At 39.0% G+C, this 14026-nt stretch overlaps 1 protein-coding gene across 1 annotated transcript; it reads left to right on the top strand.

Annotated features, from left to right (window-relative positions):
- Positions 1–283: 283 nt before the first annotated feature.
- Positions 284–13579, top strand: LOC137296571 (uncharacterized). Its single transcript, XM_067828375.1, has 8 exons — positions 284–366; positions 1445–1695; positions 2187–2372; positions 8074–8247; positions 10021–10241; positions 11065–11228; positions 12164–12342; positions 13502–13579. The coding sequence occupies exons 1-8, from the start codon at positions 284–286 to the stop codon at positions 13543–13545; spliced, it is 1302 nt and encodes a 433-aa protein (XP_067684476.1). The 3' UTR covers positions 13546–13579.
- Positions 13580–14026: the final 447 nt, after the last annotated feature.

Raw genomic sequence — 14026 nt, 5'->3', positions numbered from 1 at the left:
AATTGTATGTCTTCAGGTTGTACATTTGTGTAAACAATAATCATTAACTGGTAAAAGTGGTTAATTACAACCCTTTGTGATTGTTTTAAAGAGACCACCGAGAAAATGAAGTGTTTGTTAAACGCCGAACGTTAAAAACCTTTTATCCATGTAAATATACCATCGATGGATCCGTCTTTGGAAACTAGATGTCCATTCAAGTTGACGTAGAATCCATAAACTTGGGAATATTCTGTCACTGGTCTGTGTGCCTACACTAGTAGGCAGGATCAGTGCAGGAAAGATGGAACCCCTATTTGGTCTGTTACTGTTGTGCTGGACTTTCAGAACCTCGGCCAACCTGTGCGGGTATGTACAGCTTCATAAGTTCGTCAACATTCTACCCTTCTCTTTCTCTTAATAATTTTTAAGTTCCAAGTTACAGTGGTCTTCTGTAATTAAGCCTTGTCCTAAGAGTTGCTGATTTGATTGACTCATGTCACCGCATCCTAACTGTGTAGATCGATGCTCATGCTGTTGATCACTGGAGTGTCTGGTTCAGACTCGATTATTTACAGACTGCCGCCATATAGTTGGATTATTGCTTGGTGCGGCATTAAACAACCTGCCAATATATATATACTGGTCTAAATACGTTAACTTTGGTGATATAAAAAAAGTATAAGCTCACACGTGAAATCACGACGTTTATTGGATCTCATGCTGCTCTTGGGTCAAATTTATTAGATTTCCGCTCTATGTTCTTTAGGATATATGAACACATCTGCTGTCAATTCTAACATCAGGTTCCCCTTTCTGAGCACGTCATTAAAAATTCTGATCAGCTTACCACTTGCTAAACGCAGTGGGATAGTCTTGTGGGATATCGTTCGCTCGTCACGCCGACGGGTTGGATTCCCCATATCGATACTCTGTGGGAATCCTATTTCTGGTGTCTCTCGATGTGATTTCCTGGGTTAGCGGCGTAAACTAAAACTCACTCATTCGATCCATTCTAACATTAATCACTGGAAAAATGGAATCTTGAAGCAAAACCTTCTTTGGCATTCCCGAGCATGCTGCTTTACTAACCGTTTGATCACTATTGTTGAGAAGTTGTGACATTATGTTCGCACTCACATGTGTCAATAGGCTTACCTTTTGCAAGTTTGATGTAGCAAGAGATTATGTTCACTGAGATCAAATCTAGAAATATACCTGACCAAAGGCGTAGTTAAGTAATTTGGGCCTCCTTTCTCAGGATACTAAGGTGATCGTGAGTCACTAAGGTAACCTTAGTGCAATGTTAAAGAATGGGATTTAAGGTCAATCTTGTAAAGGCCGTTTCGTTGAAAGATCCCCAGTTGGCCAGTGACTGTCACTAGCTATTAAAAATATCAACGTCAAAACAAACTTGACATGATCACTCTGAGTACTCTTTTCAAAACAACAGTTTGCTGAATAGGGTTGATCAACAGCAACGATACCATTTTCTGTCGGATTTCAACGACTTGAACATGACTACCCCTCAGCGCATCTCTGAACTCCCATCAAAGACCCAGCAAACCTGTGCTCACGCATGTCACAGCAACAACAACTGCACCATGTTCAACATCAACATCAACGACGGCCAGTGTCTACTCTACTCAGCGTCCTTTCCTTCTGTGATAAACAGCGGTTATCTTGATGGCGCCAGGCTGTATGTGCGGGAGTCAGGTAACGAACAACTGCGGGAACAGAGTGAGTGAGTACATATACCGCCTTCATGGTTTAGTGGACAGGGTGTCTGCCCAAGGTCGGTGGTCTTATTCCATTCAACGTCATACCAAGAAAAGATGGCGCAAAAAGATGGCGCTTGCTTAAATTATTACACGAATCATGACCGATCGATTTGCCGTTAATATACTCAGTCTGTTTATATTATGATGCATAATGTATAATGACATGCATTACCGACATATCACTCAGAAATTGAGGATCAATGTTCCGTGTGTAGAGCACCGAAACAAAGGGTGATGTGGTAGTGATGTCACACCGAAACGTCATTGAAACTGATCAGGCCAAAATAGAGGTTCACTGATATCCCTATGATATATTTCTGGTTTCCCTTGTTTCAGTCTTTCAATAGGACAGGCACCTCTGTACTGTTGAGACTAAACCTGCGTCCTTTCCCATTGTGTTGTCACTGTTGCCAATGCTGGTTGCAGACACCTGTCCCATCCCCGAGGGCTACATTGCATTTGACAACCCACCTGCATGCTACAGGCTGTCTCTAAACAAGACGAATTGGGCAGATGCTACAGCTGCCTGCGCAATTGAAGGGGGACACTTGGTTGTTATGGAAGACGTGGCGAAATTTCAACAAGTGATGGTAGCAACTGCTGACTTTAGAGGTGAGTGATGCCAGAGCTGGCTGCGAAGGTGACGGAGGTCACGTGTCTGTTCTGAAGACGTGGAGAAATGGTAACAAGTGATGGTAGCAACTGCTGACTTTAGAGGTGAGTGATGCCAGAGCTGGCTGCGAAGGTGACGGAGGTCACGTGTCTGTTCTGGAAGACGTGGAGAAATGGTAACAAGTAATGGAAGCAGCTAATGCTGAATGAGAAGGAGACGGATGTCAACTGACGGTTCAAACAGGCGTGGACAAATGTCAACAAGTGATGGACACCATCAGAAGTATTTGGATCGATGCCATAAATGTTATCAAGTACAGTTTCTGAATCATAGTGAAGTTCAATATCAATGATGTCGAATCATTTGAGCTTAAAGTATTTACATACAAACGTATCAGAACATTAATTAATACTTTATGCAGATCTGAAATGATCAGTTGTTTCAAGATGTTTTGCACACTATGCGAATAAGCATTGGAGGTCTTATATTTGAACCCTCATTTGTAAATATGTGCCTACGACGTTAGCATATCACTTCACCCTGTATAACGCGGGCACGTGCATTAGTAGTTTTAATATATATTCAGAGGTATATGCAGAATAATACATGTGTTCACCGTGTTACGGGAATTCTACATTTCGTCAATAAATTCTACTTATGTGTGACGGCATGTCAACATAGTTGTTTTGGAAATGAAAACGTCTAACTAAGGTCATCAACCCTGCCTATTCCATCACTGAGGTGGATAAGGTTTCTGACCATGAGTAAGTACACTATAGAACAACGATCCAGAAACACTACTTGTATCACAACTCTGTGAAAGTGTTAGACAAACTGGAATCGTCACGAATTGTCATGAATCATTTTTCAATTGTTAACAGTACTGATTGATGGATCCAAGGTGTCATTAATGTTCTGTCTGCAATGTTACAGTTATATCAAATTTGACAGGTGGGGAGCCCGTGTATGTTGGCCTTGACGACATTGCTATTGAAGGGACCTACGTGTGGGCTGATGGCAATGTGCTCTTGAACTCCTTCTGGGACACTAGCGAACCATCTCCAGGTTTCAATGAAGACTGTGCAATGGTGTATGGAGGCGGCCTCCATGACGTTTCATGTGACGCTGAGAACTATTACATGTGTCAGATTGACATCACATAGTGATGGTGAAATTTCAATAATTCCTGGAGATGTTATCAATACCAGTTAAATTAGTAAATACTGTCAAATTAATAAAAGCATGTTAGCATATCACTTCATCCTCTATAACGCTGACACCTGTAATGGAAAGGTTGTGTATGGTGGCATCTACTTAGAAACATATATAAAAAGACAAATATGTACTGGTGGTAAACGGAGATTGTGTCTATCAACATTTATAATTCTGAAAATCACCCATCCTCTGTTAAAAAAAAACAGAAATAAAATGCAGCCCATCCTATTGAGCATATCAGGGCATTCGATTGTTATGTACAGAAATATCGTATGCATGTAATGGCAAACTTCTTTTATTGGAAGAACCACTTGAGGATCCTAAATGTTTTTGTGAAGAAAAAAATGAAATCTACCTTACCAGCTTCAAAATTTATCCAATGTCTCCGTTCCTGAGAATTAAATTAATGGTAACTAGTTCAGGCATCTCTTTGATTTTTTTGGGACGCTCGATGTTTTTGGAAGATGAAGTTGCAACTGATTTAGGTATTTTGAGGATGTGCTCACACTTAATTACTTATTATGTTATTCTTCTGAGCCACTTACAGCAGTATATCTCAAGTAAAGGTCGTATGAAATGTATTTGATTTTGACAAGGCATTCAATTCAATTGAAGGAATACATTATGGACGCAACTCATGCGGCACGACTTGAGTGGCAAATTGGGTCGAAAAATAAAATGTAATACTCAGTATATGTGTGCTTAATAATTGTGTTATGTCAGCAATATTTGATTGTGATATCGGCGTCTGCCAAAGCTGTATGCTAAGCCCCTTTTTGTTTATCTAATAAATGAATTAGTGACAGTTGTGTGCCAAAACTGAACAGACAGTATTCAGTTACTTCCATATATATTTATGGTATTCTTGTACTAGAGAAGAGAACTTCCAATACAAAGTAGGTTGCAGCAAACCATTGCCTTGAATTTAAGCTAAATGTAAATACAAATACAACAATCGATATTAACAATGTCGGTATTTTTCTATTTAGTTGTTCAAGAGTGTGTTAATATATAGATATCCGTTTTACATGCAACTGGCGCTGTATTGCAGGGGCAAACTATGAGGGATATGAGCATTTACAGGAATTTAAAGCAACTGCAAATTGGAAGGAATATCAACTTTTCAACAAATTGAAACCCATTCTGATATATTAGCAAATCATAGGATGAACAGCGGAATTGCACAAGACATATTCTGAACTTTCTTACGTTTAACATAGACAGGTACTGTTCTTTGTGGATAGATTGTTTCATCATTATAAAACTAAAACGTGCTAGTTACAGATGAGTTTCATTCCAGGTTTGTATGTTCACATATCTAAGTCGTTGTTTAACAGATTACAGGAATAACGAGTGAGATTTTATATGCTGTTCATGTCATGCATTAGCAAATGCAATAGAGAATAATAATTCTTTTACGTTTGTGATCCAATTTCTTTGCCTATTTCTATCATGAGTAATCATCATATTACAGCATATTTTTGCAATCTACTTGCTGCCATACTCAATAATTTTAGCCAATAGTTAATACCTTTCACATTTGCTTCAATATATAAGGGAAATCACATTCGCCGTATACTACCGAATTACATGCATTATTTTTTACCCCAAGATATTTCTTACAAGCATATAAATATTTCTAAAGCATCGGAAACTCTGGTTCCCCATATCTCAGCGCCATACCACAAGATAGGACATATTTTAGCATTAAAAATCTTGAAAAATGAATTGTATGATAAGTCACCAAGTGGTTTATGCATTTGATAATGCCTGATAAGATTTTTCACCTTGCAGTGAGGCTTGAATTATATGCATGGAAAGATGGTTTGTAAAATTAACTCCTAAATATTTATAAGAATTACTTGTTTCAATAGCAGAGCCTTTGTGATACCAGTTTTCACCTTTTGCCAAATTTCCACCATTTTTGAAAGCAACGATTTTGGTTTTAGTTTTATTAACAGTCAACTTATAATCATTGCAATAATTTTCTAATTCATTTATCATTTTTTGTAAACCACCTTTTGTACTATAAAGGAATATGATATCATTTTCAAATAATAATGAAAAGATTTGAAACATATCTGGATGTAACCGAATTCCATTTGTACATTTTCCTTGGATCTGGATCGCCAATTCGTTGGTGAAAAGGGAATATAAAAATGGCTTAAGATACAGCCTTGTCTGACTCCAAGTTGACTAGTAATAGTGTCTAACAAATCATTATTATTTCTGACTCAAATCTTTATATTTTCATATATACTTCCCAATATTTTGAGCATTTTAGAACGAACACCATGTCGTGGCACAAGATCCAGAAGACCCAATGATCCTTGGTAAGGTGGTCCTACTTTGGTTACTAGTGGTCTATAGGTTGGTTTTACTGTATAATAAAATCATTCTGATGAAAATAATTTGTAAACTAATGATTCATACTGACGTATTCTATTGTTTAACTGTCATACATACCTTACCGTTATGTGCTTTGTTAACGCGTATGTAATTATAAGTAACTTGATCGCATCAATTTGTAACCCTAGTATTGCCGATGCGATGTAAAAACCCTCTCATCCACCCGTGTAAATCAATCCATCATGCATCCGATAGCATTAAATAGCTAAAGTTTATTTGTTTCTTCTTTGTTGTTATATGATAAACTACATCGAATATGTCGTATTCTGCAAGAATTTCAGGATCACTCTTCCACGTGTTATATGTGTTAATTTCTTTACTTGAAACTGTTCAACATATGGATCGCCAAATCTCTTTTCCTACCTTGATACAATATAACATAGAGCAAGAATAAAGTTTGTGGCAAACGGAGTTAATATCATGTGGATTATGATTAACTCAGGGGATTAAGTTGAAGTTGTATTGTGCCAAACCTTGTACACCATTATCCCGCATATGCCATTAAATTTGTTGACTTTGGACATCGCTACATCAACAAAGGGTCAAGACAATGATTGAAAAATGTAAGGAATTACCATCTAAAATTCACTAAGGAACCATGACCTGGAATTCTGAACTTCATCTGCAGCCTTTGGTCCCACGCACTGTCCAAAGCATGCTCTTTCCTGGAAGACTTCAGGGAGGGCCACGTGACTCTTCTTCAAACGTGGTTTGAACGTTGGAGCGTTGAAGGCCTCAGCAAAGTCCCAAAAAGCTCCATTGGGAACTGCTAACGTTCACAACAGACCTTGAAAGACTGTTTATCACACCACTGTGATGGGCTAGGTAATACATATTTTGGGTGGGCGTAGTGGTTAAGGCGTTACCTCGTCACGCCGAACACCCGGGTTCGATTACCCACATGGGTGCAATGTGTGAAGCCCATTTTCTGGTGTCCCCCGCCGTGATATTGCTGGAATATTGCTAAAAGCGGCGTAAAACGTAACTCACTTACTCACATATTTTAAAAATTGTCTTGATTTTCAGTAAGTTTCAATGGTACAGGCATAGTCTTTCTTATTGAATAATATGATAACAATATTGATCAACAGATGGGTAAATGATTCGATAATCCTTGCATGACAGGTAATACAAGACGAAGTGACCATGACGATAATGACTACTCGCAAGTTGGGTGATTAACGTACAGTTGAATTTCATAATTATTGTTTTCATCTATCCTAGAAATACTTCAAAATACTGGCTTGAAATACTGACTTACTGCACGTAATGTTACTACCATGTTGTGTGAAACGGAATAGTTCTGAAACACAATTTGCTATCAAATAAGTATTTCAAGGCAATCAATTCGAAGATAGATGCAAATTTCTTCTGTTCATAATGGTCAGGTCTGGCTTTTCACTCAGTTGTTAGTGAGGAAGTCAACGCAAGTGACAAAAAAATGTAATTATAGAAAAATGGATTTTGTGGCTGAAAAGGTATCGAATCTATTTCATTTGTCAATAGCTTCTGATAAAATTCGTTTCACCGCTATTCTGTTGCTTTCTGTAATAAGGCCAAGAACGATTTGACTCTATTTGTACCTGATACCTGCGTCAGGTAATTATTGCCTAGATACTATATGGCACTTAATTACAGGAGTATACACAATGAACTGAAGCGGTGCAAGGCATCAATACTGGTTGGCGTGTTGTTCATTTATCCATACAGAGGAATTATAGATGCTGTTCGATCGCAGCATCTTTCATGCGGAATTAAACGACATCTGAAACGAACTTTTCTTATTGAGTATTGATTAAGTAAAGATAAATAGTTTCGTCATTGCTTTTGTAACAACGTGGGACTGATTGGTCTGTGCTAAGTTCACATTTGGACGAGGAGGGTGTGATGACAAAGGGAAGATAGGACTGTAAATTCAACTACATATTTTCTCAATGAGTAGAAAGCATTACTTACTTCTTCTCATTTGGATCAGTATTGATACTATACGTACCAATGTTGAAGTATTTGACAGATACTTTGGCTACCATATTCTAAGCGGGATATTGGAGTCTATTCCCTGTCAGCCATCTGACAACCTCTGCACAGTGGCAAAATGTAGTGGTCACTGTCGCTGCAATGCTGCTTGTGTTGTCATCAACTTCAACACCGCCACCAGTGTATGCCAGCTCCATGACGCCAGCGTTCTGAACAACAACGCCACCGTGGAGGAGAACATGCCCGAATGGGTTATCCTGGAACCGCAGAATGGTAGGTGTTTGTGAATACAATAAGGTCCTAACCATTCATTGGCCCCTGCATGTGTATGTAACAGGTGCCATTACTGGGTAGAATACCGCCAGCTGGGTTTGTGACAGGTGCCATTATTGGATGCAATACCTACCCCTGTTGCGAACACTTGGAATTATCATGATTTGATGGTCATTCGTGAACGCACATGTAGAGAGTCGGAATCTGGACACTTTCAATTGGTTTCTGAGCATTTGGGGATTATTTGATTTTCGTATCGGTGCAAATAGTTGGGATGGTGGTGTTTATGCGTGTTTTGGGGCTATGGAACGACTGTGAGTGGGTTTAGGATCATCCCGATATTTTGTTATAGCAATACTGGAAATGTGTACTTTTGCAACAGATTTGGTACTCCAGGAACGATGACAGCAATTTCCCAAATGAAACCCTTGTATTAACTTGAAACCGACAAGGGCATTAGTGATATTCTAATCGTGACATCGAAAAAATATCGATACAGAACAAGTTTATAATAATTAATTCATGTTTGAAATACTAGTTTCACAATACAGACGTATTAGGGCCAAGGAGGAAATGCATGAAAACAGGGGTACATAAAGACCATTGAATTTGTATCACGTAGTAGTGTAAATGTCGCATTGTAATCTCCCAACATATTGCTATTTCAAAATAGATATCCAAAAAGCAGACAAGAAAATATGAAATTAGCCAAATGTAAAACGCATGAAAACGCTCCCTCGTTTCTTTCAGATTGGTAGACCTAGTATAACCTGACAAATCAACAAACTTCTACAGTGATCGAGTCGGGTCTGTCCCTTCTACACAAGGGAAGACAATTGCTCAATATAAAACTCGTCTGGAAAAGTGCACTGGCTGCACTTGACTGCTTGAAATTCGTTTTCATGTTTTTCAATCATTTCAAACAAGATTACATGACCTTTTGTTCATTATCTTGCTCATCGTTCGCATGACAAAGTGCAGACGTACCTTTGCTCAGTATATTCATCTAACAATTTAACAAATTTCCCAAATTAAACTAGTGCTGAAAAGAAAGTATACAGAGTGTTTGACCAAACGTGAAAAGAAAACAAAAGTATATATAAATGAACATCTGTTTCAATTTCAATTGAGTATTCAATTGTACAATGTACAGCAAATGTACAATTTCACTTCATACAAAGTCAAAAGTACTGTTTGACTGACACTGAAAAACACGCGGTGTCATAGTTTGAACGTTTAGACAAGTCTGCTAAATGTAATCACATGTTGAATCAATCCTGAGTGTGACCACGACTAGGTTCACAACACCAGAAAACACGTCGACGCTCTGATAAGGAAAGACGTTAAGCGCGTTCCGTTGCCATTCCTGTAGGGGACAACGTTGCAGTTACAGAGCGGTGACTAAAATGAATCGCAGTACCTAGCTGACTTTCGAGGATATGCATTAAGCTTTTGAAGCATTATTATTGTACTATTATTGTACCAGTATTCCTTCATAGTCAGTAAGTCACATTAGTTTCCCTTCCGCCCAGGCCTTTCCTCAAATGCCCTAAATGAAACATGCCCAATTATCGCCTCATATCTCTCAGACTTCTTTTTCAAATTAAATGTAATGGCCTATTTTGATAAAAAGTATACATGATTAGAGTCTAGGCTTTCGGACCACCTGCATAGGTGAGTGGACAGCAGCTACAGGAATATGGAAGATCGGTGGTTTTAAATGCGTGAATGACGATGGGAACATGGCATAACTTTCACTCTGTAATGTTTCAGGTGCCCCAAAGTTTGGCGAGTGGACTCTCGTATTCAGAGCAACCGCTGGCATCAACCAATCAGCTCTTGAGGAATACATGAACTCCACTCGTCGCGACGACCAGTACACTATCGTCAACAAAGTCCCCACGGGTTGCTTGTCCCTCAACGGTTCAATCCCGTGTGACCGTCAATACAGAACCAGACATTTGGAGACGTGGGATCACTGGGGCGTTTCCCAGGTGAGATGTGTGTGGATTGCATTGTCGTAATGTATGTTACAGGTGATGTATTCATGTGTGGATTCCTTGATTGTAGTCTTACACATGATGTATTCATGTGTCTAGTGCATTGTAGTGCCACACGTGAAATATTCAAATGTGCACTGCGCACTTGTTCTCCATGTTCTGTTTTTCTATGTTTCCTGTCATAAATATATAAAGATATGTCCTATATATAGACTTCTATATTTGTATATCGATATCCCACAACATCTGAAGTAGTTATTCTTATTATTGACAAGCATACATTTACACACGCGCTATTTGCTCGCTCGTATAGATCGCACATCAAATATATAGAGCAACCAAGGTAAATATCAGCCTAATTTGTTAATCTATCACATATTTAGAGGTATCTATTTTGGATGCTCCAATGATGTGATGTTTTGATAATACATGTATTTCACAAGGCGTCTCGGTGCTCCCAAAGTCGTAGCTGACCGGGCGACAGACTGCGTCTGAACAGACGCTGATTGAAAACATGATAAGTGTGATTTCTCAGAAAGTAAATAAAGGTCTATTATTGTAGTACTATGATTCATGGACCTTCGGAAGAACTGAGGGACGGTGGGGTAGCTTAATCGTTGAACATTTGCTTCTCATGCGAAAAATTCGGGTTCGATTCCCTACGTGGGTGCAATATGAGAAGCCCATTTTGGGCGTCCTCTTCCGTGATATTGCTGGAATATTGTTGAAAGACTACACTTCCTCACTCACTCAAAAGAACGGTTCTGTATCCAGAGTCCGATAACCATGATTTAATTAGGACGAAATTCTATCTTAGGTTTTACTGGGTCTCTACAAAGATGGCGACACGATTGGCAACGTGACGTTTGATTGCAACGGATGCAGCGTCACTTCCTGGTTTGAACGTAGTCACGTGATAGCATCCTCGTGGAACGATTTGATGGCACCAGAAACAACCACCAACCTATTCAGCATTGAGGGGTAATTGACAGTTTTAACATTTAAAGATGTATATTGTACATCGGATATATCGTGACGGGTTTCAGGTCTTACTTGTGAGATATTGTTTAGGAAAATTGTCTGAATCTTACCACTTTCATTTGCAAAGAAATTCTTTCCTTTTCTCCATCGTACATGCATGTTAACTCAGTGATCAACATTTTTAATTTGGACTTCTATCAAACCTCTTAAGTATTTCTCTGAAATTCAAAGGGCGTTTCTCAACAGACGGCTTAAAACCGTTACATCAGCGTTAAGTTTAGAATCGACTTAAATATGGATAACAATTTCTTGTTTCTTGTATGTAGTGACGTACTGGTGTAAACTGTTGCATCTATATCAAGATACCTTTGCTGATAGTAGATCATGCAGGGTCAACATATACAATATTCACATCTGGCGTGTGAGGAATCCACAGACACACACGTACGCACGCACCTACAGAGAGTCAGTCACACACATTCTCTCTCTCTCTCTCTCTCTCTCTGTGTCTCTCTCTCCCTCTCTCTCTCACATACACACACACACACAGAGAGAGAGAGAGAGAGAGAGAGAGAGAGAGAGAGAGAGCGAGCCAGGTAATCACCGAGCGTGTGTTGTGAAATTTCACATGTGTAACGCGCACACGTGCCTATTCTACCAACAAATATGTAAACTTCAGCGAAAATTGACAACAACAATCATGATCGTTTGTCAAACAACTTTTTGTTCGGGTGTCCAAAATTATGACACAAATAATAAGACTTGGTTGGTCGATTTCATGTGGCAACCATTATAAACCGAACCACTTCGATGTCTGACTGGTCCTCATCCTGGAAAGGATGTGACGCTTGATAAAAGGCAAAGAAAACCAAACAGCAGTGAAAGCTACAAACGTATCCTTGAGTACATTACACGTACACGCATTTTGTTTCTAGACATGGCAATCGACATTTCGTCATCAACGAAATATACCTGACCTGTGATACCGACCAGGGCTGGTTGACGGTGATAGACCACCATCAGAGTGTTGGGTGTCCCTGGGAGGAACACACTACCAGCTTCCCTTACATCCTGGTCTCTGCTGAAGAAACAAGCACAAACTGGACATACGGCAGTGAGTGTAAATGTTTACGTGCATCACCAAGAAATCTTTAGACTCTCTGCTAGATAAACACACACACAGACACACACACACACACACACACATATATATATATGTATCTATCTATCTTCCTCCCTCTCTCCCTCACCTCATTGTACATACTTAATTATATCTCCTTCTACTATTGTGCTTGTATATGTTACAGTCAGATTGTGAAATCAGTCATTTCGTGAAAATGACTGAAAATTCCAGTCGAAATGACTAAGACTGCCAGCCATCTTTTTTTGTATAACAACAATCAATGTGCTTGAGTCATTTCATGAAATGTCATTATACATCTTAATCTACCAAAGTGAATCGCAATTCAAAATCACTTATTGATATTAACAGTAAATCTATTGTGACAGCGAGTGCTGCACTTTCTTTGAAGCGTTTACACTTGTTTGTTTGACACTTGCTGTGTCCAGGGCAGCCACACCTCACAAACCCCTGTCCACCACATATAGATGAAACGAAATTTCACGAGAGGACTGAAGCGTATTGAGTATTGTTGCACAACAAGTATTGTTGACGCCAAATGGCTGGCCATAGTCATTTCACGAATCGACTGAAATTTGTAGTCATTTCACGAAATGACTGATTTCAAAATCTGACTGTAACATATATATTTATGTATATATGTGGCTTCCTCTACGTTAATATGAATATGTTGTTAACTATATCATTTTCCAACTGACGAAAGGGCAAGAACTAGCCCAGAAACGTGAAAAATAAATCAGTAAGTTTTCACTGTTCATGTACTGTTCATACAACAATGCCAGTTTAACTCTAACCCCTTTGAACCAATGCCGAACAAAACAAAATATACCCGTTTGATAACGAATTTAATGCGACATTTGAGAGCAGATTCCATTGTGACGCTGTTTTTTAAAAGGTGACCTAAGAGCATGATTGAGAATGAACTATAAAGCAACGGTTTGTAACTCATAAATACACGGACATCGATACAAAGCAGCTGGGACAGTTGTAGAAGTTGTTGCTACAGGTCGCACCATGAGAAAGCACCTTTAGACGTAACCTGACGTACGTCTGGAAAATAGGTCATTGGCAATAGAGATGCAATACTGAAATCAGTGTATAAGGTGATTTTATCACTACCATTTTGTTTCAGACCCAGTCGCTGCCGACGTGATGGCGATCATGGTGAAGTTGTAGATGTTCACGTCAACGACCACCTTGACAAACCACTGCTGTCATGGCAACCATCACCAAACTGTCTTAGGCCCACTGCAACTTCTACACTGGCACAATGAACACACATCCTATTTGCTGGACACATCCATTGGACAATTTGTGTTTTTCTACCAATCCCGTCCGATGGCACTGTTATCTCACGCCGTAATATTCTGGTCATCTCTATTTGACTTTTGCGAAATAACAGGAATAACTGAATATGCTTTTTTGAAGTGTCAGAAAAAACTGCCAGTTTTCAATGTATACTGTTTAATGTGTAGTTTCTTCATAAAGCTCGGCATCATGGCAGTCATATCTAGGAAATGATAACAACAACGAATCATTCACCTCTTTTCCTAAAGTCGCAACGCGTTTGGTGCATCGTTTTATGACTTTGATGTAATGATCTATGTTTCCTGTACGGCTGCTGCTATATAATGTTTAATGTTGAACTGAATGTGTA

Source organism: Haliotis asinina, chromosome 9, assembly GCF_037392515.1.
Source record: "Haliotis asinina isolate JCU_RB_2024 chromosome 9, JCU_Hal_asi_v2, whole genome shotgun sequence".
Classification (NCBI taxonomy): Eukaryota; Metazoa; Mollusca; class Gastropoda; order Lepetellida; family Haliotidae; genus Haliotis; species Haliotis asinina.
Note: the sequence above shows the minus strand (reverse complement) of the source record. Positions and strands in the feature narration are given on the sequence as shown.